This window comes from Ursus arctos, unplaced genomic scaffold, assembly GCF_023065955.2.
Source record: "Ursus arctos isolate Adak ecotype North America unplaced genomic scaffold, UrsArc2.0 scaffold_7, whole genome shotgun sequence".
Taxonomy (NCBI): Eukaryota; Metazoa; Chordata; class Mammalia; order Carnivora; family Ursidae; genus Ursus; species Ursus arctos.
Window position 1 is genome coordinate 78119578 of NW_026623089.1, and position 26112 is coordinate 78145689.

The window sequence follows — 26112 nt, forward strand, 5'->3', positions numbered from 1 at the left end:
ATTCATTCTTATTCTCATTCCTCTTTCCTTTCCTTTATTAACCTCTTTGCGGTTAATAAAATAATTTTAGGTATTCCATTTTAATTCTGTTGACTTTTTAGCTGTTCCTAAATATATATTTATGTATATATATATACACACACATATATATGTATGTGTATATATATGTATATGTATATATATATATTTTAGAGGTTGTGCAATAAGGATTAGAAAATGCATTCTTAGCTTATTATAGTCCTTTTAGAGTTAATATTGTGAGCATTAAAATGTAAGAATCTTACAAAAGTAAAATTCTGTATTCCTCCATTTCTTTTATATGATTATTGTCATATATTTTATATCTACATATGTATTAAATCCCAGAATACATTGTTATTTTATTTGCTTTAAACAGTTGTCTTTCAGAGAAAGGGAAGGAGAAAATGTTCTTTTATATTTATTCCCATTAGTTCCCCTCAGCCTAAGGGGCAGGTCTGATGGCAACAAGTTTTCTCATTTTTTGTTGATCATTTTTTTAAAAGATTTATTTATTTATTTGAGAGAGAGCGTGGGGGGAGAGGCAAAGGGAGAAGGAGAGCGAGAAAATCTTCAGGCTGTCTCTGTCCTGAGTGCAGAGCCCAAAGCCAAGATCATGACCTGAGCTGAAGCCAAGAGTTGGATGCTTATCCAGCTGAGCCACTCGTCCATTGTCTTTCATCTGTCCTTCTGAGTCTCCAGTAACATATGTGATAAAGTACTTCGTATTGTTCCACAGGTCACTGATGAGCTGTTCATTTTTTCCATTTCTTTTTTCTGTTCTTCAGATTAGATAATTACTACTAATCTGTTGTCAAATTCATTATCTTTGTGTTCCAGCTAATATTTATGCATAACAAACTGCCTCTACACATATATATGACCTAGAGCATTTATTCATTTTATACTCACAGATTCAGTGAGTTAGGAATTCAGATGAGGCATGGTGGAGATGGCTTGTCTCTGCTCCACAATATCTAGGGGCTTAGTTGGGAAGACTCAGTGACTAGAAATGAGTTGGCACATTGGGGACTGAATCATCTACAGGTGTTTTCACTGACATGTCTTGTAAATGCTGGCTGTTATCCAGGTCTTCAGCCTGGCTATTGGCCAGCACCCCTCTACTTGGCCTTTCCAAGTGGTCTCTTCATGTGGGTTAGTTCATGCTTCATCATATTGTGTTTGTTAGTTTGATGCCAAGAGTGAGAATCCAGAGTCCAAGGTGAAAGTGCATGACATTTTTATGATCTAGTCTTAGAAATCGCTTAATGTCACCTCTGCTGTACTCTCTCGATTTAGGCAGTCACAAAGGTGTGCCCAAGTTCTAGGGGGAGGAACCATAGACTTTACCAGTTGATGGGAGACGTGTTAAAGTTAGGTTGAAAGGAGAGCCATGTGGGATGGGTGATGCAGTTATTCTTGAAAAATGCAGTCTGCCACAACTTTCTTCTGTAGTTTTCAGTCTTCTTAAGAGATTTTTCTTTCCAGATACTGAGCTTTTGAGGCCTAGAATTTCTGTCTTTTATGGTTTTCTGTATCTTTCTTGAGACTTTTCATTCTTTTGCTTATTGTAATCATCTTCCTTTACATTCGTTTATGTATTTATAGTATCTGCTTTGAAGTCCATATCTGCTAGTTCCAACGTCTGATTCATCTTGGAATTGGTTTGTATTGACTGCTTTTTTCTGTTGGTCATGGGTCATATTTTTCTGCTTTGCATGTCTAATAAATTTTAATTGTATGTTGAATGTTGTGAATGATATGTTGTAGGGAGTCTGGTTTGTTACTTTCTTTAAGGGTGTTGAGTTTCATTTTGGCAGGCATTTAAATTGACGATTAATCTTCTGGTATTGTCAGGCTTGGTTTTCCTTGTTAAGGCAGGCCTTTCAGTTTTGTCTTTTGTCTTAGGGCATGGTCCTCAGTTCTGAGGTGTGGCCTTTCTGGGGTCTCAGCTGAATACCTAGTGTACTTAAATGAAGTCTCTCTATTCTGGCTGGGCCGGAACTCCTCCTCTTGGCTGTGCCATCTCTGGTGTCATCTCCATTATGCTTTCAGATCCTGCACATATGCAGCCCAACCCTTGGCCAAGGACCAAAGGTGAAGTTCAGTACAGACTTCTGAGGCTTTCCTGTTCAGTCCCTTTTCTCTGCTGTTCTGTTCCACAAACTTTAGCTGCCTTAGCATCCCTGAACTCAAATCTTTGCCTTTTACCTCAGTGAGACCTCTGTTCCATCTGTTCTCTTTCCTTCTGCTGTGCCAGAAGAGAGCCTCCAAGCTGAAAGCAAGGCAGTCATGGGAGTTACCTCATGATTCTTTTTTCTGAAGTATTGTAAGCCTGTGCTGCCTTTTGTTTAGTGCCTAAAATGGTTACCTCATACATTTTGCCCAGTTTTACATTTGCTTATAGCAAGAGGATAATTCTTGTACCAGATACTCTATAATGGTCATGCTACTGTAAGAAAACTTATAATAGACGACCCCTTTATATTGAATACCAATATAAAAAGATCTTAAGAACAAACTTATTTAAGGCCTGTAATTTGGTTACAATAACCTTACTACTATAAAATAATTTATAATGTTCTAATTCTGCATTTTATTGAATTTTACCCATAAATTTGTATTTTTTTTTCCAGAAATGGCAAATACAGTGAAAATTTTTGTATTATTCTCTGTTCCCGACTGATGATAGACATTGCTAATCATTAATGATATTCTTCCCCAGTCTCCAATCTGGATGTTGTTTTAATAACCTTAATACTGCACACCAACAAGCCACCACCAGCTCAATGCCTATTTGCCATTTTAGTGTATTTCCATTTTACTAGCCCAGTCACTGTTATTTTGTGGGATATTTAATTTTATGAAAGGTTACCCCGGTAGATTGTTTTCTTTTCTAGAAGTGAAGAACTGAAGTGATTTTTTTTTTTAAAAAATGCATGTTAAAAGGAGTCATTAAGGCTATTTATTTAGTACGTTCTCAGTACTTCCTGAGTGAAACGTAGGAAAATGTAAGATGGGAAACAGAAATTCTCAGCACTTGTGCCTCTGATAAGTAATACTTGAAATTTAAGAGAATTAAAAAACCTGGTTTTGAATATACGTTGTAGGCACTTAGCTAGAGTAACACAGGAAGTGTCTTGATGAAATTAAAGATTGGGCTTTCTATGACTGTGCCTCTAGGAGGGATTTAAAGAGCAGTTACCAGCATTTTAACAAATTGTTTGTGTTTTGTTAGTTAATTGTTGTTTTTCACTGAGATCAGATTTGCAATTTTGTGATAGTGTATGCTAATAATTTTTTTTAAAAATGTCCTCAAGACAGGCTGAGTATGAATGAAGATACAATTTTAAAAAGCCTCATGAGTTTTTATAAACAGGAGTTGCATGAATCTCATTAAAACTATTTCTGGGGGTGCCTAGGTGGCTCAGTTGGTTAAGCATCTGCCTTTGGCTCCTGGGATCAAGCTCTACATTGGGCTTCCTGCTCAGAGGAGAGCCTGCTTCTCCCTCTCCTGCTCCCCCTGCTTGTGCTCTCTCTCTGTCAAATAAATAAATAAAATCTTAAAAAAGAAAAAAAAGAAGTTTCTCAAGGAGGACTGTTGTCACATTAAAAAAAAAACCTGGTTTCCACTTTTTTCTAATTCACAAATGGTATATGGAAATATTTATTTTATGTAAACTCAAATATACTGTTCAAAAGCAGTTGGATTTCTAAGCTCATCAAGCTCACTTTCTGGAGGTAAAATAGTGTTATATAACTTTGTCAATTCTATACTTTTTTGGAAAATACAGTAGGACAGGAAACTTTTTTTTTTTCTTTTGAAAGTAGTATATGCTTATGTTTTACCAACACAGTTGTGGAGGTGTTGAAAGTGAATAGTGAAAACCTCCATCTCTCCCTGAAAACTTCGGTAACTGCTCTGACCATTTTGGTATTTCGACTGCACCTGAGTGTGTGTGCAGGGCAGCCGCATGTGAATCGTGTTCCCTGGATTTGGGCTGTAAGATGAGTGATATTTATACAGTATTGGTTTATGGATTTGGATTCAAAACTTAATTTACCAGACCCAGAATGAACTAAAAGTGAATTGTTAATCCTCCAAAATACCTTTTTCTCTGCTCACATTTAAATTGTAGGCTTTCTGTGAGAAAATTGTATTTTGCAGATCATTTCCTGCTTATTCATTTTCTTTCAAAACAAAACAAAACCTTGAAGGAAAAGATATGGCAGATAGCAATGAGTTGTTGTTTTCTAAATTTTATAGTCACTGTCCTTCAAATAATTTGTTTTTGTTTTGGCTATCCCAATTATCCTTAGCATTTATCTAAATTTCCAACCATATTAAAATGCAAACTGAGAAAAAGCTAAAAGTATAAAGTTTCTGGAAGAAAGCGTAGAGAGTATCTTTCTGAACTTTGGGGTACGGAAAGATTTCTCAGGGTACAAAGGTCTAAACAAAAGCATTCGATATATTGGATTTTTATCAGAATTTTATTTTAAGATTTTATTTATTATTTGAGAGAGAGAGATTGAAAGAACGAGTGGGAGGAGGGGCAGAAGGAGAAGCAGACTTCTTGTGGAGCAGGGAGCCTGACATGCAACTCGATCCCACGACCCTGGGTCATGGCCTGAGCTGAAGGCAGACACTTAACTGACTGGGCCATCCAGGCGCCCTTTATCAGAATTTTAAGTAGTTGATTATCAAAACACATTATTAAGGAAATGAAAAGGCAAGTCATAGATAAGGAGCAAATATTCATGTCAATATGTATATCTGATAAAAAACTTTTACCCAGAATATATAAAACTTCTGTAAATCAGTAATAAAAAGCCAGTTAATTCAACTGGGGGGCTGGGGAATGAGCCAGTGACTTGAACAGACATTTTCAAAGAAGGTATAAAAATGGCTAATAAACAAATGAAAATATGCCTAATATCATTAGTCATCAGGGAAAGGAAATTTAAAACCACAATAAGGTACCACTTTATACCCATTGGAAAAGCTATGCTTAAAACTGACAGCACCAAATGTTGATGAGACTGTGGAGCAACTGAAACTCTTTTAAAATACAGATAGGATTGTAAAATGGTATAACTTTTGGAAAACTGTTTAGTAGTATCTGCCTTACGACCCAGCAACTCTACTTCTAGTTATTACTGATTTACTCAAGGAAAATAAAAGCTTGTGTCCCCAAAATTCTTGCCCAAGAATGTTTATGTACTTATTCATAATAACCCCAAACTGTAACCATCGTAAATATCCATCAAAGGAGGATGGATAAACAAATGATGATGTAGTCATGCAGTGGAATCTTACTCCGAATAGAAGCAATGAACTATTGATACATGTAACATGGATAAATCTGTAAAACATTAGATTAAATGAAAGAAGCCAGTTACAAAAGACTACACATTGTATGATTACGTTTATATGGAGTTCTAGAACAAGGACATATTAATTTGTGGTAATATTAGCTGCCTGGGAGCTTAATGGGGTTTGACTGCAAATGGGCATAAGGAAATTTTCTGGAGTGGTGGAAGTATTCTGTATTTTTATTGAGATGTTCATACACCTAAGATCTGTTTCGCTGTATTTAAATTTTATCTCAGTTTAAAGAAAAAATCCAGAAGTACAAATCGAGAAAGGTTATAGGAATAGAGAAGATAAAGAGGGTACGAGAGACAAGAGTGAAAGGTGTGTAACACCACTTTTTTCTGTAGTATATTCATAGTTGAGTAGAAGTCATCTTAGCAGAACCAGTGCTTCCTGGGTTAGTTGAAGAAGTGGGCTAAACCGAAGGATCATAAAAAGTGACTTATACCTTAAATATTTAAAGAAAAGTACACATGAAATGTTAGAATGAAATATTGTTCTCTATGGCTTATTAACCACCAGCACCAGAACCACAAAGTAGTAATTTTTCTTTGTTTCCCTTTGCCCCTTGGCAAGAGTTCTTAGTCTTTTTTTATGCCAAGTACCTTTTTGGCAGTCTGGTGGAGTTTATGGACCCCTTCTTAGAGTGATTTTAAATTAGGAATACAGATATATCTGTTACTTAATATTAGTCATTTGTATTTGTTTTGCAGAAGGAAATAAAGATTAGAGATAATTGAAATTATAGAATAGAACAACCATAGAGAAAATCAGTGATCATCTTTACCTTTCCCTTCATTAATAGAACACTTGCTTGTTTGCTGTGTACGTGTTTTCCCAGAATGCCATGGTAATTCCAGCCTCCCCTGTGGCTAGATTTGATAATATGATAACTTAAGATCTATTGTTTTTAAGTAGAAATGATGAGTTCTTAAAGGAGAGGCCTCTCCTTCTTTCCCTTCTCCAGTCTGTTCCTACTACAAATATGATGGCACACCATCTTGGACCTTGGGCTGCTCATCATGTTGGCTGAGCATATGATGGAAGGGTCCTGGGCTCCAGTGCTTTATGAAACAAATCTCCCCAACCAGTTATAGACTACTAATCCTATGTGGGAGAGTAGTGTATTTAATATAATCAGCATATTTATTTATGAGCTCCTGCCCCTCTTCTTGGGTTTCTCACAGCTAAACCTTATTCTCACTGATAGTATTTTTTTGACGGCAGGGACAATAAATAGTTCATAAATAATTTTATTCCAGGGAAACAAGCAGTTTCAGGTTCTTAATACATGTTCTCTCAATACATTTAAGTAAAAGATAATATTGATAGGAATGGGTATCAAGGAATGAAAACATGAAAGCATACCATTAAAAAAAATATATAGTGACCCGGAACCCTTGATGAAACACTGGTCATGCAAGGAAAGAGCCTGGTCTAGAAACTGCTGAGTGGTTTATGGAATGAGGGCCTGACTCTGCAGAAATAAGAGGAACCCATCTTGTCATACTAAGTCCATTAGAGAGTATTTTGTTGGTATTGGAGAAAGTCATTGTTACATTCGTTTTGATATAATAGCTCAAAAAATATTAAAAAACCAAATGTTTGCTAGAATACTATAGTTAACACAGCATATAAAATCCATTTATAGTCTAATGACTTAATTTTTAAGTGTTGGTTGTAAATGATATTTTGACCTTTGCACACTCCTAGTGTGACATACAAATATTTCAGTTAGTGACAAAGTTACAAGTAATGCTCTTACTGTGTAGCATGATTTTTCACATCCGAATTTATGAACTCTTTTTCCCCTCTACCCAACCACACACATATTTTCAGCCCTCCTTCTAGTAGCTAAATTTTAATTTTGGTTGTATCAATTTTGGGTTTTTATGTGATTATGACTAGATAATGCAATTTACAGTTAAGTACTGTAACTGTTTTTTCCTGAACATTCTATTTTTCCTAGAGTTAAAATTCTCCTCTCTTTTAGCTCCTTTAGTTTCTATGTTCTTAACTTTAATTTATCCCTAAACTATATACATCTCTTAACATGTTCAAGCACATTTGGTATTATATTGATTTTATCTTCTTCAGGAGCCTTCTGAGCTACCCTGATCTGGGTCAGTTGCTCACTAGGTTTGCTTATAGCTGTCTACTTAGGATATTCCTTCACCATCATTCTGAGGATTCCCTTTTCCCTTCTCATGAGTTGGATTCTTCAGTTCTTGGTATCGTTCTCTTTCATGGTTTCCCACCCTTGTTTTGGTGAAACGCATCTTCTAGTAACTTCCTGAAAGAGAATATGTGGGCAGCAAAATTATTTGAGATTTCTCTTGTTTAAAAATGCCGTTATTATATATTCACACTTGATTTAATGTCTCTTTTGGTATGGAATTCTAGGCTGGGAATAGTTTTCCCTCCAAGTCAGAAGGTTTTGCCCAGTTGTTTTCTAGCTGCTAGTTTGCATTAAAAAGGGTGGTGTAATTCTGATTCCAGATACTTTTTATGAACCTGTTTCCTCTTGGGCAGCTTCTAGGATCCTACATTTATCTCTTCAGTATTCAGAAATTTCACTGAACTATATATGCCTGTATTTGGGTCTATTTTCATCATTTTTGCTGAATACTCATCGTATCCTTTGATTTTGGAAATTCCTGTCCTTCAGTTTGGGGTATTATTCTTGAATTGTATCTCGGATTTCTTCTCCTTGTGTTTTCTGTTCTTTTCTCTAGAACTCCTACTCATATGTTGAAACTCCTAGACTTTAAATCTTTTTAAATCTTCTCTTTTGTTTTCCATTTGTTATTTATTCTGTTTATCCTGCTATTTCCTCAGCTTATACTTTTCTAACCCTTCTCCCCTATTACCTACCTCATAAGAGTAAACACATTTGTACGCATAAAGTACTTAAATGTGGTAAAAACACATGGCAAGTGCTTTTATTGGCTGTTAATTGTTGCTGTTGTTTAGTTTTGTAACTGTTTGGAGGGAGAGGTCCTTGGTCTTGATTCTTTGGCTTATTAGCTATATGACCTTCAGCAAGTTTTGTAATTTCTTTGACACCTATTTTCCTCATTTGTAAAATGTGAATAAACTCTACCTCTCAGATGTTTGTGTCAACTGAGAATATATATGTGAAAATACTTAATAAACTTTGTATGGAGTTAATAGTTACTACTTGCATCTTTCAAATATGAAAAGTTTCTCGTTTGAAAGAAAATGATGGCTGAATTTTCAGGGTTATTTTTAGGATTCATCGATTAGACGTGACTATTTCTTGCACATCTGAATGAGCTAGGTGAACTTGAGCTAAGTGCTAATGCTGCCTTTTAAATAACTTATTTAATACTCAACCTCATAATGTTAGGCTGGAGAGAGAAGATTATGAAAATATTTATTCTATGAAAAGCTATGGCTTTACTTCAGATTGTATAAATCTGTGTAATGTAATAATTATTTAAGAATGACCTGATTACTAGCTTAAACCCATGAAGGGAATATTTATTGGAATTTATTTATTTATTTTTCTTAAATGGTATTTGAGGTTAGGAAAAATGGAATCTGTCTTTTAGGCTTTCTCAATAGTATAAATGTAATTTCAAATGTTAGCTCATTTGTTTAATGGTGGCTTTTTGTTTGTTTGTTTTGTTTTAAGGTTTTTGGATTCAAAGCATAAAAACCATTACAAGATATACAATCTGTAAGTATGTTTTTTATTTGTATGCTTGCAAATATCTTCTAAAATAGCTATTAAGTGAAAGTTCTTTCCTTGTTAGAATCAGGTAGAGTAAAAGATATATTTTAACAGAATTGTGTTCCTAAAACAATTAGTCCAAGACGTCTGATAAAGAGCATTGTTAGGTCATTCAGAAAGTGTTGTGATGAGGTCAAAACAATGTTGGCACACATTCACTTTACTTGATCTGATTTAAATGACTTGGCGTCTAGCCCATCTTTGAGCCAATAACCATGTGGTAACTTGAAGTGTAATTCACAGCAGAGCTTTTCTGTTAAAGCATTAATAACATCTTCCATGGAGGTATGCTTCAGAGTGGGTGTCGTCGTATTTATTTTGTGTCTTTAGGTCATTTGATTGAAACAGCTGTTAGGGTATTCTCTAACTGTATATCACATAAATAAGTTACCTGACATTGTTGAGTTGGGTGGTTTCTCTTGTTTGGGGCAGGGATGTAAGGATTGCTTGCTTGGTACAGCTAGCTTATCTTTAACCTTTTGTATTTCTTTTTGACTTTGTGAGTAGGGATGTGAAAAGGAAAAAAAGAACAAAAAAAATTAGAAGAAAATATTTTATCATTTTTGCCCTTGAAGACTGTTATTCCTTCCCAAAATATTGACCCGTTTCCTACCTTTTAAAAAATGGTATATAAAATTTGTTCTTTTCTACCTGGTTTTTATTTTTCCTATGTGATGTCTGTAACTTATGCAACAGGAAAAATTTTAATCTGAAGTTATGTTTCCTGATTGACTGTCACAATTTCTGTAGAATTTATTTCTCAAATGTAAGAGCAAGATTCTTTTCTGCCTTCAGTGGGCTTTTAAATCATCACCAAAAAGGATGAAAGATTCTATGTGCCTTGTCGACTTGTGGGATGTTGCTTTTCTATCTTTAATTTAGTGATCTTTCTGTTGTGATTAGACCTCAGAAGACATGAGAGTGAAGTAGACACCATTATTGTTTTCTCCTAGTGAGTTTTCATTATTTTCCTCGGATTCACAAAGAAGCGGACATTAATGCCGTACTTGCCGTGTTAGACCTTGTAAAACTTGTTGGCAGTACAGAGGTGAACAAGATACAGTTTTAGTCTCTGGTAGTTTACAGTCTAATGGGATAGGTACATAGTATTGCAGAAGAGGTAACTGTTGTACAGAGAGAGCTGTGTAGAGTACTGTGGAAATAGTACTTGTACCCTGTAGGAAAGTTTTCATAAAGAAAGGCCTGTTTGAGGTGGGGTGAAGCATCTGCAGAGGCTCCCCTGCAGGCCTCCGGGTGGGGAAAATGGCATTGAGGGCAGAGAGGATGGCATGGAAGAAGCTGGTCGGTGTAGCAGTGTTTAGAATATGGTGGGTAATCCCTTATGGTCAGATTATGGAGGGGCTGTGGAGGGTGTGGGGTGACAGGTAACAAGGTGAAAGACAAAGGTGCTGTAGAGACTTGAGTGTTCGTAGACCCCAGCTTGCAGGTGTGCATACATCTTCCTCTCGCCCTGATTCACCTCCATTAATAAGCCTTGTTGCAGATGCCAGAATGGTTCTGTGGAGGGAAATAAAAACCACAAAGCTTTATACTTTTTGAATAACTAGATTCGGAAGCTGTGTTTAAAAAAAGAAAAGCAAACACAGGACAAGAAGTGTCAAAAGCTGCAGTCCATTAAGTGAGTCACTTAGGTTTAGACTCTCAAGATGAGGCATTTAGAGTCCCAGAAGGAAGGTAGGAAGGTACCAAAGACAAATTCTGCCGTTTTCAAAATTTCATTCGAGTTTAACATTATATCCAAAGGAAAGGAAGGAAATTCTTTCCATTCCTGTGTTCAGTGGCTTCCTGCTTCCAGAATTTAGGACCTAGGCTTGCACTGTCAGTACTTTGGATCACTTAACATTATTATGGTTAAAGATGGCATTGGGAGCTTGTCTGGGAACTTGGCTGCCCATTTGCTTTTGTGTTTCTAAACACTGGACCCCAGAGTTAATGAACTGTCTCGTTATATATAAGAGTAGCTTTTGGTATATATATTTCAGCTCCCCTTTCCCACTCCATTTAACGGAGTCATAGACTTTCAGAACTGAAAAGTACCTGAAAGAGATCATTTAGTCCAACCTTCTCATTTTACAGATGGGGAGTCTGAGGCCTAGAGAAGTTAAGTGAGTTGAACAAGGTCACACAGGTACATATGGTAGCAGACCACCCACCGTTTATGCCGGTCTTCCCTTTCTGGTTTTGTTGTTGTCGTTGTTTGTTTTTACCTCCCCAAATTTTACTTCAGAAGTTTCTAGAACTACCAGGTTGTAGCATGTTTTGATTTCTGATGTCACTTTTCATTCTTCACCTTCTCTCTACCCCTCTTTCTATTTCTGGCTCTGGGCAAGTGAGTCTGGGAAGCAGCAGATGTTTCTATTTTATTTCTTATATTTTGGGGATGTTAATTACATGTGATGTATATCTTTGCAAACACATAGAAACTGAAAGTTTCTAAAATATTTAACACTAGACACATGTATTTAATGGTATATTATAAACTTTTTATGGCAGTTATGACGTGTGGATGAAGAACAGTTCTTAATATGGACTTTTTAATGATTGACAGTATCTGTTTATATCTCTATATTATGAAGCATTCAATAAATTATTTTAAGAAAGGACAAAATTAGGTTCATATCGTTAATCAAATTCAGGTATGATGATGCTTAGTAAATTTGTTTTGTGCAAGTGTGTGTATTTCATTTTTGTCTGTTCCTCTGTATACCTGTAGGCTGGTAGGGGTAAGAGGAGGACGGAGGAAGATTGGGCTAGAGGAATAATACACTTTGCCTTTGAGGACCTTAAGTGTTCACTGGATCCTCGTTTTTAAAAGGGTTACTGTATTTCATTGTGTATTCTGTTTGACATACAACTCTCCATCATTTGGTGGTGAACCTTTAATTGTTGTTAATTTTTATCTGTTAAGTTTTCTTTCGTAAGCTAGGGATAGTGATGTTGAAGAGAGTTACAGACTCTTCAGCAAGTCTCACTTCTCTGGAAGCTTTTCCTATTAGTCTTATCTCTTCCTTCACTTTCTGTCTACTGCTTCATTAAAAACTCTTGCAGTGCTTCTTCATCTATCTTGTCTCATATAAGCCAATATAAGGTGAAGATGTTTAAAAATGGTATGTTTTAAGTTGAATTTTAATTATAAGGAAGTATACATGGTCAGATTTACCTAATACTTGTCTCAAATTCCATTTTCCATTTATTTATCTTCAGTTTTGGTTTGTTGAGAGACTGATCAACTAACATACCACACAAAAGTTATAAGGAGCTGGGTTTGTGCATGCGTGTGTGTGTGTGTATGTGTGTGTTTGCACATGTGTGTGCGTGTGCACAGTAATTAGAGAAGGTCTTAATTAAGAAGAGAGTCATCATTCTTACCCTAGCAACCCCTCCTCCAGATCACTTCTATCACTTCCGGCCCCAGTATATGTTCTCATGCACTCCTCATCCATACCTGTAGAGATTATCATAACTTTTTCATGTTTTCATGATGTCTTTTTGTTGGTTCTATCTTTTATGCCAAATACTGCTCTTGTAGGAAGGCTGATTTTGAGTAAAATTTGTTATTGCTTTTGTTTTTAAACTGTTCTCTATTTTGTATTAAAATGGAAGTATGGACCCCTGCTGGAAGAAGTTTGACTTTTGTAACCAGAGGTCCTGGCCTTGAGTCCTGGCTCTTCCATTTGCATATTGCAGTTTGGGGCAAGTTTTTTTTTTTTTAATGCTCTTCCTAAATCTTAGCTTTCTCATATAGAAGATGGAGATTATATTTTCTATTATTATGTGGTTATGACTATGAGTTAAAAAAACATGGAAACTCCTTTGTAAAGTGTGTACATCTGGTAGACATGTAATAGTTCATTATTTCCACTTCTCCTTCATTTCTGCCTCTTAACAGTAATATTTGAGAATCAGTTTATGATGGTAGTATTAAGCGGTATTTGTCAAACCAAACATGTGAGCTTCTGAAAAAGCATGAGAATTTTAGAGGACTAAAGCTGTATGAAGCTCAAAATGTTTATTTTTTGTGCTGCCATGAGACCAGCTTCTTAGAATTGTTTCCTAGCCTATTCCTTCTCCCTCACCTTCTAAGTCCTATCTTTACATGAGTCCTTATAAAATATTCTGTTATGGAATCTTCACTATTTACCAGACCTCTTCTTTAATCTGTACTAAAGAACGTATAAAATGTGACTATTCTCTTGCTCAGTCTTCCTCCTACCTGTCATGTTTTGTATAGGAGTAAGTATGAAATTATTTAGCAAGGATACATAAATATGCATATGGCATTACTAAATAAATTTTTTGAGCAAAACTCAGTATATGAAATTGTATGCAAAAAAAGGGGAAAAGCTTTGTTTTAAGCAGTAGTATGAAAGTCCATTTATTTCAGGTCTGACCATTTAGAAACTAGTGAATTCTAATTTCTAATTAGTTCAACTTTCATGTGGATTAGGATTTAAAACTGTTTAAAGTAGAGGAACTATACAGATATTTTTAGGACTTCTTAAAAGTGAAATACATGTCCACAATCACTTATTGAAACTCTTGGGGCCAGTTGTGTTTCAGCATTCAGAACTTTTCCCTTTGCAGAAAGGTAACGTGGAAGCAAATACTTATTAGTATTATGTAACACCCCCCTGGAGTCTGGAGCAGTCCCTAGCATGAAGTGTTTGACTCTTTACTCTAAGTGTATTAGTTAGAGAGTGCATGCAGTTTCATGAACTCAGATCAGATTCTGCTACAGTTGAGTCTGCCATAAGTTTAACAGAAAATGTTAGATGTTACAAACTTTTGGGATTTCAGAATTGGAGATTAAGGGTTTGTAGACCTTGATTTATTTTAAAATGCTAAGTTTTTATTTTAAATAATTTTTTAAAAAATCTCATTTGGTTGGTAGCTGTAGTTACCATGATTCTGCTGACCACAAACTAAAGTACGGGATCCATTTCGGAGCCTTATTAATGTTTATAAACACACCTGTTTCATGAGTAAGCCAGTGCGTGATGACAAACATCACTACTATTAAAAAGACAAATTTTAGTGTACCCTAAGTAATGCTATGTCAACATTTTACTCTTCTGTATTTATTTTACTTATTACTCCTTCATTACTCTCAGACTTTAATTAAAACTCGTAACCTGAGAGATTATTGAAAAAGATGACCTTTGGCTTCTCTAAAGAAAGGTCTGGCTTAAACTTTTTTTAGCAGGTGTTGTTTTTGAGTAGATTAGCATCATTCACCTTTTTTTTTTTTTTTTTACTTTTTCTTTGCCCTTATAATTTTACTATTTTAAAAATAAATCTTTTTAAATAATAGTTTGAGAAAACGATGTATGCTCAACTCTGAGATAAAGACCATGCCATAACTCGTTAGTTGTTTGTACATTCTTCGTGAAATCACACATACACCCCCTCAGCGCGCCGAGTGTCCATACAGGAAATTCGAGGGTACACATGCAGCTGGGTGGGAGGTGTGTGCCCGAGCGGCATCACAGGTTTTGTGAGCAAGTGTGTAAGCCGTAGTGCATAGCACCTAACGTCAGTTTCCTTAATGGTAAAATGGGGATAATGACACTACCTACTTCATAGGATTGTTAGGATTGAAAGAAACAGTTAATACAAAACAGCATGATGCCTGGTGCAGTATAAAAGTTCAGAAAATGTGTATTACTATACTTTTTTTTTTTGCCAGCACAAAAGATAACTTTAGATCACATCTAAACTTTTCTTCTAGGTGTGCTGAAAGACATTATGATACCGCCAAATTTAACTGCAGAGGTAGGTAAAAACTGCCAAGTAATGTATTTATGTTGTATAACTTAAAACCAGTAGACCAAATCTTACTATCATAGCAGTAATGAATAATCTCAATTATTAAGTGAAGTAAATATTTATCTTAAAGATGGTCTTAGACACTTTGGAAAACTAATTTAATATTGCTGTTGTGTTTTAGGAAGCAGTTATCATATAAACCTGCCAGTACTAGTACGAATACTAAAACGCAGAGTAGACTCTAAGAATGAGGAAAGATTTCTAGACTAGCAATAAAATAGAGGGCTGTGTCTACTGTTGGAGGCATTTGGTGTAACAGTAAGAGATTCTAGGGAGAAAGGGAGCAACTTTATAACTGTGGAGCCGTGACCTGAAAGAGGGGAGAAGGGTATGACAGATATGGATAAGAGGAGCCTGGTAGATGAGAGCAGGAGCCGCTTTAAGTGAGTTCTTCTCCAGGTGTAGTGAATTTTTCTGAGAGCCCACGAAAACCTTCCATCTGTGTTCGTGGAGCCTTGAGCCTCAAGAGAGCTGGAGAGTGGAGAAGCTTGCAGATGCTGCCATGATAGAAGGAGAAGGTGAATGCCATGAGCTTCATATTGATGTGTTTGCCACGGGTCCCTTCTGAAAATCTAGAACGGACATTCAAACAGCTGGTTTGAGAATTCAGAGGCACTAATGAGAGCCCATACAGATTCACTAAGAATTTTTCCTTTTTCGTGAATTTAGGCTCCTGCTTACTAGGCAAAGCGTGTTTTAGTCAAGGTTTATCTATCTGTAAATAGACGTTTAACAGAGTGCCCTGGATGTTTTTGTGTGCCACTGGGGAGATGAAGATGCCGAGGCCCAGGTGAAAGCCGTCCCAGCGACTGTCTGTAATGGTAGTCATTGTCTCCCAGGACGACTCACCCAACACACGGGATCCTGTTCCACAGTATTCATGACTTGATTGAAGATAGAAGGCATACTTTTCACATATTTAGATGACACAGAGGATAATTATATACGTTAGATGTCAGTCAGGATTTTTAAGGATTTTAATAGAATGGAACCGAGGCAGGGACCAGTAAGAAAAAATTTAATAGCGATAACTCCTATTTCTAGGCAAGTTAAAAACAAAAACAAAAAAAACAACCACCTCAACTCTGACTATAGGGAACAGACAAATTTTGGGTTTTTATAACCCAGGTGAAAAGACCTGAAACTTCATTAGGTACACTTTACTACAACTGTGTACATTTTTATAAGTAGTTTTTTCAGTTTCTTTTGTAAATGACTTTAAAATCATGTGTAGCATACAACACTAACATTTGCAAGACCATCTTTAGATAACATGCTTAGGATTTTTATTATATAAAGTGTAAAAATCAGTCCTTTCCATTGTTGATTTATTGGTAATTTATACCTTCTCTGGAATGTATGTTTTGTGGTGATGTAATATATATTACGACTCCTTTTGTCAGAAAAATGCATTGAGAGCCCTTACAGGAAACCTACCTACGTGACATTTCATTTTGAATTTGCCTCTCCCTCTGATATGTTGACTTGTGCTACCTCTCCATAGCAAAGTTTCTTTCCTCTTCGGTTAAGTGGGGAACATAATGCTTGGCCTCTGTCTTGTGGGTGGGTTTAAGAATTAATGAGAGACTGTTTTCTATTCAAAAATTCGTAAATTATCAGGCAGCAAATTATTTTTCTCTGGAGTTTAGTTTTTCTTTTAAACATCTGTTAAGCTTATATGCAACATTTCTAAAGTTAACCTTCTTTAATAAACAATTCAGGAAAGACTTTTTTCTAATTCTGAGGTTATCCTTTTACCACAGTTGCACAGTATCCTTTTGAAGACCATAATCCACCACAGCTAGAACTTATCAAACCCTTTTGTGAAGATCTTGACCAATGGCTAAGTGAAGATGACAATCATGTTGCAGCAATTCACTGTAAAGCTGGAAAGGGACGAACTGGTGTAATGATTTGTGCATATTTATTACATCGGGGCAAATTTTTAAAGGCACAAGAGGCCCTAGATTTCTATGGGGAAGTAAGGACCAGAGACAAAAAGGTAAGTTGTATTTGATGTTTGTTTTCTTTCTTCTATCTCGATCTGAGCATTTATTGGAAAACAGGTTTTTGGAAAGATAATTGGTAACCCTTATTTCTTTATTCTGAACATTTAAATCAGTTACTACCTTAACTGTCATATGTGCAAATGACTGATTCTTTCAGTTTTTCTGTTCATGCTAGCATTTTCATTTCATGCTAGTAAATCTTACCTATTAACTGTATGGCATATTTGGTCTCATAAAATCCTGACAAAGCATTTAAAGAAGCAGTACATTGAACAAAAGTAGCTTGATATTTCTGAACCTTGCTTGAGAATAAGAGGTCTTTAGATAATAACTTGGATGCCGTTTCCTAGTAAAGTGTGATCTTTACTTTTATAAGTACATGCAAATTATTCTTTGATATGAATATTCATGAATATAGTTATAATTAAGATTAGTCAAAGGTTCTTCTCTTATTCAGAAGACTAATGAAGACTATGTTGAAAATCAATGACAAACTTAATCTGTGTAGTATGTTTGAGGGGAGAACGTAAACTCTTGGGAGAACGTTCACAGTAATTTCCAAGGGATTCATTTCTTTGGATGGTAAGTGTGACAAAATATGTTTATGTTCCTTTTAAAGAGATTTTGTACATTTCTCTGTCTCTGGGAAGGAAAAACCCAAACCACTCCAAATAGAGGGAGAAACTCACCTAGAGAAAGAACTCTATTGAGGGAAACATCACAACTTTATGTAAAAAATTTATTCTAGTTTAAATAACATTTACAATCAGGAAGGTTCTGTTCCTGTTTAATTTGCTTGCCTGCCTGCCTTCTTTCCTTCCTTCCTTCCTTCCTTTTTTCCTTCCTTCCTTTATTTACTTATTTTTTAAGTAGGCTCCATGCCCAGTGTGGAGCCCAATGTGGGGCTTGAACTCATGACCCTGAGATCAAGACTGGAACTGAGGTCAGGAGTCGGACCCTTAACTGACTGAGCTACCCGGGTGCCCCTAAGCTGATTTCTTTTTAATTCAACTTCAAAACAGAAACATGATCATTTCCACCATTTTAGCCGGTGGTTGCATTGATTCCTGGCTCCTTTTCTCCTTCCTCATTTCTTGTTTTATTTATCTTTGTGATTTTTTAAAATTACATCTAAGGATGCTGAAGTGCTATGTATTGGTGATAGTTTATAAAACTGAATCTTATATTAGTGCTTGATTTTAGTGAATATTGATTATGATAGATTGCCTTACATTTCTTTGTATTGTGTATAATATACACAATTGGGATGTGTATGGAGTGAATTCTAGAATGGAGGGCCTGAGGTGTCGACTTTGGTTCATTTTTTCATCATCTAGAGGGAAACAACTAGTTGCTTTTACTGATTAAAAATTTAGGAGGTAAATTATTCTACATTTTAGTGACTAAGTACAGGGCAGCACAGGGGAAAGAGAATGAATGGGAAGAAAAACATAGAGAAACGGGTCCAGTCAAAGTACAGTAGCCGAAGCAGTGGTAGAAGTTTAGAGCAAGCAGGGTGGATGAGCAGTAGACATTGTAGTTAAGGGAAAGAAATCAAGTAAAAAGAATTTCAAATGAAAATAGAGAAGCTGTGTCATATGGAACCAGAGCACTAGATTTAAGCTCGCGACTCTTAAAGTGTTTATGTTACCTACCTTCTAAAAATATGATGAAAGCTATAGTCTCTCACTAAAATTGTGCATGATATACAGGAACATAAAATTTTGCTCATAGTTTTTAATTACACTGAAATTTTTTTAACATGGAAAATGAGTCTTCATAAGAATTATGTCCCCTTTTTTAATGGAAAAAGCAGTGGCCACTACTTGAGGATAATGAATAAATCTAAATGGTTGCAGATTAATCAGAATTAAGCTTTAGTTCTGCCCAGTAGTAAGCTTTAATGAAAGAGCTGCTAGTATTTAGATTTTTAAATAATACATTAACTATGCCGTTGTCTTTGACTTGACAACTTTTATGTCATTTTGATATCCAATCAATTTTGACTTTGTTTTTGGTGAAAACAAGTGCTTAAAACCCTATCTCACGAAAGAACGAAAGAGCAAATGGAATCTGTAGATTCTTTTGTTGGATGAAAGTAGGCTTGTGTCAAAAAATAATTCTCTAAGATTCTTCAGAAAAATTCATGTTGCATCATTTTCTTTGCAGTTGGTTAATGAGATCATTTTTGGCAAGATTCTGGCATAACACTATGTTAGGAAGGAAAGGATTATGACTTCGCATTTTAGTTTTAAGTTTGAGGAGTTAAACTGTGTAAACGAGTTTGTATTTTATCCAGTTAACAGTGGTTAAAATCCTGGCTGTAGCATTTGCCTTCTGAAACCAGTGAACTTATGTGTAGCAAAGCATTTCATAATTGCTCCCACTTCTTGACAAAACCTCTTGAGAAGCCCTTGATTGAAAGTCTTGGCTTTCCTGAATTTGGCAATTTTCATAACAGTAGATTTTTCATGACAAATCGTCTCGTACAGGCTGTGATGCAAGGCTTGGCACTCCTGAAGCAGTAGAATACTTCCACAACAATGCTAAGAGTTCTCTCAGATTGAGGATAGAGTCTTGCACCCCAGTGCACAATGATGAATAAAGCAGTCGTCACAGGAACACGGAAAGCTCTGTCTTCACCAAAGCAAGAAAGCCAGATGTTTTGCCCAGCATTAAGGTGTACCGTCCATCTACAGAATACTGAGATTTCTTCAGGAGAAAGTTTTTTGGGGGCATTTTGAAAATGTTAATGTTCTCTGATGTTTCCAAAGAGGACTCCAAAATAAGTATCATTCTTTGATTGTGTTACCATGTGTGTATTTGGTGAAAACTAGTAGCTGGCTAAACTGAGAAGTCGTCATCATATACTGAAGGGAAGTGGTATTTCCAGTCCTTTCGTGACCTGCTTCATAGTTTTAGAAAAAAGAGGTCGGTTTTTCTGGAATGGACAGAATTGTTTGCTAGAGATACTGCAACAGTCTTAACTTTTCTGTTGCAAGCTACAAACACGTTTGACCATTTCTAAAGTAGTTGCCTTCACTGCATTCAACTGCAACTTTTTTGTTTGGCCTTACAACCAACAGACTTGTAGGGTGCTTTACTCAGGATTTTGAGCTGGGGAGTAATTAAAGTTTTTTGTAGTAGTCTAACCTATCCTAACTAAGCTGTGCTGTCACACGTGCTCTCTTTCCCCCTCTTAAACACACTCACCCACACACATATCCATTCTGTCTGATGTAGGTGCTTCTTCAGGAGAGTTGGCTAAATGCTTCTAATAGTGAGAACCAGCCGTATAAGAAGCACTTGGGATAGTCTTTCACATCATACTCAGGGACACAAATAAAACCCAAGGATCCTTAAACAGTTTAAGTTAGATCCAAGAGAAGTCTTCATAACAAAAAAGTGAAGACGTATTTTAATTTGTCATTGGGAAGATACTGTATTCCTCACAGTCTAAAAATATTGTCCATTCTGTTTCTCTGTGAAGGTGAAGAGAGATTTGGTAAACTGGCAAGGCCCATGGGATGTTGTTGTGAATAGGGGCCAGAGTGAAAAGATAGCAAGAGAAGTGTTTATGAAAATAAAATGCAGTGTATTGTAGGATGTGAGCATCCCTGCATCAGCATCAGCCGTCAGTGCTCCAGGCACACCGCTCTCTTCTTCCTCTTACAGGTTTGAATCTCCCCCAAATGGAAGGTAACGGGCTAATAGAGGATGGAGTTCTGTGTGTACTCTTAAGGGTGTACTCGGTAAAATTGTTATGTTTAGCTGTTACATTGTATCAAGATTCAGAGTTAAGTAATTTAGCCAAAATTGATCACTTTTAGCATCTTGGAGTCAAAATAAATCATGGAGATCTGTTGTGCTTGGTTCATGATTGATTAATATACCCAGACAATTTTTGGATGAATTATTCACGGCTGTGGTGTAAAGCAGTACCCTAATGTGCTCCTGCCTTCTCTGTATATTTAAAAAGGCAAAAAGAAATTTACGATCAGATGCTGTTGATGAAGCTGTATTTTACTAATGGTTCCATTTGCATTTTACGTTGAAACGGTTAGAAATTTAGATTAAAGGGATAAAGATTTGGGCATAACATTATGAACCTTTTTTGGCAGGCATTTTTCTTACTTTAAAAATGATAAAGTGGAGGCCCAGAAAAGTGAAGTAAAGTTCTGATTAAGATTATTCAAACAGTTGTAGAGGTTGCTGCCTATGCTGTCCTCTGGGATTTTGATGGATTCCTGTCTCACATTGAGGTCTTTCATCCATTTGGAGTTTATCTTTGTGTATGGTGTGAGAGAGTGGTCAAGTTTCATTCTTTTGCATGTAGCTGTCCAATTTTCCCAGCACCATTTATTGAAGAGACTATCTTTTTTCCACTGGATGTTTTTTCCTGCTTTATCAAAGATTAGTTGCCCAAAGAGCCGAGGGTCCATTTCTGTGTTCTCTATTCTGTTCCATTGGTCTGCGTGTCTGTTTTTGTGCCAGTACCATGCTGTCTTTGTGATCACAGCTTTGTAGTACAGCTTGAAATCTGGCATTGTGATGCCCCCAGCTTTGTTTTTCCCTTTCAACATTTCCTTGGCGATTCGGGGCCTTTTCTGGTTCCACACAAATTTAAGGGCTATTTGTTCCAGTTCTTTGAAAAATGTCATTGGTATTTTGATTGGGATAGCATTGAAAGTGTAGATTGCTCTGGGTAGCATGGACATTTTAACTATGTTAATTCTTCCGATCCATGAGCATGGAATATTTTTCCATCTTTTTGTGTCTTCTTTGATGTCTTTTAAGAGTGATTTGTAGTTTCTAGAATATAGATCCTTTATGTCTCTGCTTAAGTTAATTCCAAGGTAACGTATGATTTTTGATGCTATTGTAAATGGGATGGATTCCCTAATTTCTCTTCTTCAGTCTCATCGTTCGTGTATAGAAATGCAACTGATTTCTGAGGATTGATTTTGTATCCCACCACATTACTGAATTGCTCTATAACTTCTGGTAGTTTGGGAGTGGATTCTTTTGGGTTTTCCAGATAGAGTATCACGTCATCTGTGAAGAGAGACAGTTTGACTTCTTTGCCGATTTGGATACCTTTTATCCCTTTTTGTTGTCTGATTGCTGTTGCAAGTACTTCTAGTACTATGTTGAATAGTAATGGCGAGAGTGGGCATCCTTGTCGTGTTCCTAATCTTAAGGGAAAGGCTTCCAGCTTTTCCCCATTGAGAATGATATTCGCTGTAGGCTTTTCATAGATGTTTTTTATGAGATTGAGGAATGTACCCTCTATCCCTACACTCTGAAGGGTTTTAATCAGGAAAGGATGCTGTATTTTGTCAAATGCTTTTTCTGCATCTATTGAGAGGATCATATGATTTTTGGCTTTTTTCTTGTTAATAAAGTCTATGACACTGATAGATTTGCGAGTGTTGAACCACGCTTGCATCCCAGGGATGAATCCCACTTGGTCATGATGGATAATCCTTTTAATGTACTGTTGGATTCTATTAGCAAGGATCTTGTTGAGAATTTTGGTGTCCATATTCATTAGGGAAATCGGTCTGTAATTCTCCTTTTTGATGGGGTCTTTGCCTGGTTTGGGGATCAAGGTAATCGGCCACAGCAACCTTTTTCATGGCACATCTCCAAAGGCAAGAGAAACAAAAGATAAAATGAACTTGTGGGACTTCATCAAGATAAAAAGCTTCTGCACAGCCAAGGAAACAGTCAAAAAAACTAAGAGGCAGCCCACGGAATGGGAGAATATATTTGCAAATGATACAACAGATAAAAGACTAGTATCCAAGATCTACAAAGAACTTCTCAAACTCAATACACGAGAAACAAATAAACAAATCATAAAATGGGCAGAAGATATGAACAGACACTTTTCCAATGAAGACATACAAATGGCTAACAGACACATGAAAAAATGTTCAAAATCATTAGCCATCAGGGAAATTCAAATCAAAAGCACACTGAGATACCACCTTACGCCAGTTAGAATGGCAAAAATTGACAAGGCAAGAGACAACAATTGTTGGAGAGGATGTGGAGAAAGGGGATCCCTCCTACATTGTTGGTGGGAATGCAAGTTGGTGCAGCCACTCTGGAAAACAGTGTGGAGGTCCCTTAAAAAGTTAAAAATTGAGCTCCCCTATGATCCAGCCATTGCACTACTGGGTATTTACCCCCAAAGATGCAGACGTAGTGAAGAGAAGGGCCATATGCACCCCAATGTTCATAGCAGCATTGTCCACAATAGCTAAGTCATGGAAGGAGCCGAGATGCCCTTCAACAGATGACTGGATTAAGAAGATGTGGTCCATATATACAATGGAATATTACTCAGCTATCAGAAAGAACGAGTTCTCAACATTTGCTGCAACATGGACGGCACTGGAGGAGATAATGCTAAGTGAAATAAGTCAAGCAGAGAAAGACAATTATCATATGGTTTCTCTCATCTATGGAACATAAGAACTAGGAAGATCGGTAGGAGAAGAAGGGGATAAAGAAAGGGGGGGTAATCAGAAGGGGGAATGAAGCATGAGAGACTATGGACTCTGAGAAACAAACTGAGGGCTTCAGAGGGGAGGGCGGTGGGGGAATGGGATAGACCGGTGATGGGTAGTAAGGAGGGCACGTATTGCATGGTGCACTGGGTGTTACACACAACTAATGAATCATTGAACTTTACATAAAAAAAATGAAATAAAAAATTAAAAAAAAAGATTATTCAAACAGTTAAATGAGAGCTCTCAGAGTAAAATTTGAGTCCCCTGAACATTGTTGAACTTTTTTTTTTTACTATCCTGGAACTGCAAAAGAACTTTGAGGCTGTTCAGAATTAATCTCTGTATGGGAACCAGCTTTCCTGAAATGGGCCTATTTTGACAAGGTCCTCAGTTTATACCCTTTTTTACTGATGCTCAGGCATTTAGTGGCCCCTGACTTAACTACCTAAAATGCAGCTTGACGTTATTAGTCTTACAAATATGCTGAAGGCTGCCTTTAAATCTTTGAAGTTTAGTTGTCCAGAAATTTTCAGATATGTCACATGTTTAACTAATGGTTAGGGTGCTAGTGAAATAATATATTTTTAGCTTTTAGTAAGTATAATTTCATCATGAGAAATGAGCTAAGCTGAACATGGTGAAGCTGTTGTTATACAATTATGGAATTCTTCCAGGGAAGTAAATATCTTATAGTAAATATGATTGATTATCCAAAGTAGTTTTATTCTTGGAATACCTGCTGAAAATTTATTTTCTTGCCAGTCTTTCCTTTTAGGTTGAATCTATGGATTTCCATTTTTGTACCTGTGAACTATTATTACAGGAGATACATATATTTTATCAGTTTTTCAGCTTATATAGCATTAATTTTATTAAAACTTGTATCCTTAATTTCAGTTGTAGGGAAACATTTAGAAGAAAGTTATGTTCTGGTGACATTTCTGTGGGAGGATACTGTTTCTTCTCCTCCTCTTTCTCTTCTTCCCTCCTTCCTCCCCCCGTCTCCTTTTTCTCCCCCTCTCTCCCCCATTCCTATCCATCCCCCTTTGTTTTGAAGAAAGAAGAGCCAGGTGTCATGTTTTAGTGAAGAATTTATGGACTTGGCAGGGACCCTCCTCAGCATAATCTGGTGCAGTCTTGCCGTTGCCTCAGCCGGCTCGGTGCACAATAGACGGCAGGGAGGTGGGTGCCCGCGGACCGTACTGTGTGCTGTTGTGTTGGTGATGCCCAACAATACTTGAGGCTTTGAGTGGTGCAGAGAAGTCACAGTACAACTGATACCTCCTCTCAAGAAACGTGCTTGCTGAGAGCAGGATAACTACTTGAGGGAAGGAGAGTCCTTCTTTTACTCAGTAATTTAGAAGACAACTAACTATGTTAACAGTTCCCTAAGAGTCACTCCTTTGCAGATTTGGTCCTTTTACTTCATGAGTAAAACAAGCTGTCAGCACTTCCCTGTCCCACCCCCAAGAGAGCCTGGTGCAGGTTAACTCTCAGGGCTGGTTCCTGTCTGGTCCTGCGCTTCACGCTGTCGGCACTTAACACTTAATGTATCTGAACGAGAATTAACTCACAGCATTTATTGTAAGCTGTGAATAGAGTTAAAACATCCTACTAATATTGGTAAGTATATATTTTGGAAAGATTTCCCAGATTTCTGAATTCAAAGGCAAACTTTTGTTACATGACAAACTTACCCAGAATTTTTGCTACTTCTCTCTCTTTCCTTGCCTTCTCCCTTCTAGAATGGTGGCAGGTAAAGTAAGCATTAATCGTTATTTTCTTTGATTAAACTTTTAGAAAAAAAAATCTGAGCTTTTCATTTCTTTTTTGTTTTGCTTTCAAAGCAATTTATTAGAGATAAAATTCATACATATTATCTCGGTACATGAGTTCATTAGCTTATGTGTAATGAAGACTTAAACTTGCTAGAAATAATAAATATTAACTTATTCTGAGTGATCCCAAGAAGAGGAAATTTTCCAGTCTCTCTGAGGAATGAATTTTTATGTCCTAATCATATAGTCAGGTTACTTTTTTCTAGTTACTTACTAAAGTTCCCCATATGGAAACCTAATAAAATTTTTAAATTTTTCTCCTCACTTAAAATAAACTGTGATTCTTCTCATTTTCAGGAAAAACAAACCAAAAAGAACTCCTAATATAAAATTCTTTTTTTTTCTAACACATTAATTCTTCTGGGCTAAACTGTGTTCCTCTAATACATGGTATTTAAGCCTGTTATACACTCTATGTATTCATAAAGTTATAAGGTTTTTATGCCTTGAAGAACTTTAGCAATGATTTAGTTCAGACCTGTTCTAATATAAATGATCAAATAAATCTGTAAAGATCTGTCTATCCTAGGTCATTTCATCTGCCCGTGTACTGACTCAAAACTGTCTCCTAACCTCAAATCTAGTATTCTTTCTACAGTACTGTGTTCTCCTGTCCAAATTATTCTTCTATATTATTTTGTTCCCCAAAGTAGAAATGGAAACTTAGAAAAAAAAAAGTAGCTATCTTACAATATATTAGAACAGCTTCCACTCACAAAAGCCCAACTCAAAAGAGCGCAAACAC

General features: G+C 36.3%; 1 protein-coding gene across 2 annotated transcripts in view; it reads left to right on the plus strand.

Annotated features, from left to right (window-relative positions):
• PTEN (phosphatase and tensin homolog) overlaps window positions 1-26112 on the plus strand; it is a 90054-nt gene that overhangs the window by 41478 nt on the left and 22464 nt on the right. Inside the window, exons 3-5 of one of the 2 annotated variants that reach the window (XM_057308850.1) lie at window positions 9054-9098; window positions 14902-14945; window positions 16763-17001. In XM_057308850.1, coding sequence (XP_057164833.1) covers window positions 9054-9098; window positions 14902-14945; window positions 16763-17001 — 328 coding nt within the window. The remainder of the gene's footprint in view (window positions 1-9053; window positions 9099-14901; window positions 14946-16762; window positions 17002-26112) is intronic. The other variant, XM_057308849.1, reaches the window with a different exon arrangement.